Source organism: Penaeus monodon, chromosome 32 (genome assembly GCF_015228065.2).
Source record: "Penaeus monodon isolate SGIC_2016 chromosome 32, NSTDA_Pmon_1, whole genome shotgun sequence".
Taxonomy (NCBI): domain Eukaryota; kingdom Metazoa; phylum Arthropoda; class Malacostraca; order Decapoda; family Penaeidae; genus Penaeus; species Penaeus monodon.
Genome location: NC_051417.1, coordinates 31,199,185 through 31,199,485, shown reverse-complemented (window position 1 = coordinate 31,199,485; position 301 = coordinate 31,199,185). Strand labels below are relative to the sequence as shown.

At 46.8% G+C, this 301-nt stretch overlaps 1 protein-coding gene across 1 annotated transcript in view; it reads right to left on the bottom strand.

Moving 5' to 3' along the window:
• The window catches only part of LOC119593322, a 7,132-nt gene extending 7,020 nt beyond the window's left edge, over positions 1 to 112 (bottom strand). Inside the window, exon 1 of the mRNA XM_037942250.1 lies at positions 4 to 112. Coding sequence (XP_037798178.1) covers positions 4 to 14 — 11 coding nt within the window. The 5' untranslated portion in view covers positions 15 to 112. The remainder of the gene's footprint in view (positions 1 to 3) is intronic.
• Between the last annotated feature and the right edge of the window lie 189 nt (positions 113 to 301).

Here is a 301-nt window from a genome sequence, read left to right as displayed (position 1 = left end):
CCTTGAGAGGTCATGGTGCTATCTGGATAGTCCTTCCGAAAGGCTACTTCTCACTCGGCCTCTCCCCTTAGACTGAGACCAGGGCGACGTTCCTCGTCCTTAAGTAGGTTCCGTAGGCCTATCAACATGCACATACATAACTCAACCTTTTATTTCCGGGTGGTGTCTGTCGCTCGTCCCGTTATCATTTTTGCAGAAGTTCAGAGAGGTAGTGAATTGATTTTGTGGTGTGAGTGTTGAGGAGTAAGGTATAGCTTTGTATCAGGCATATACACGCACGCATGTGCACACAAATAAATAC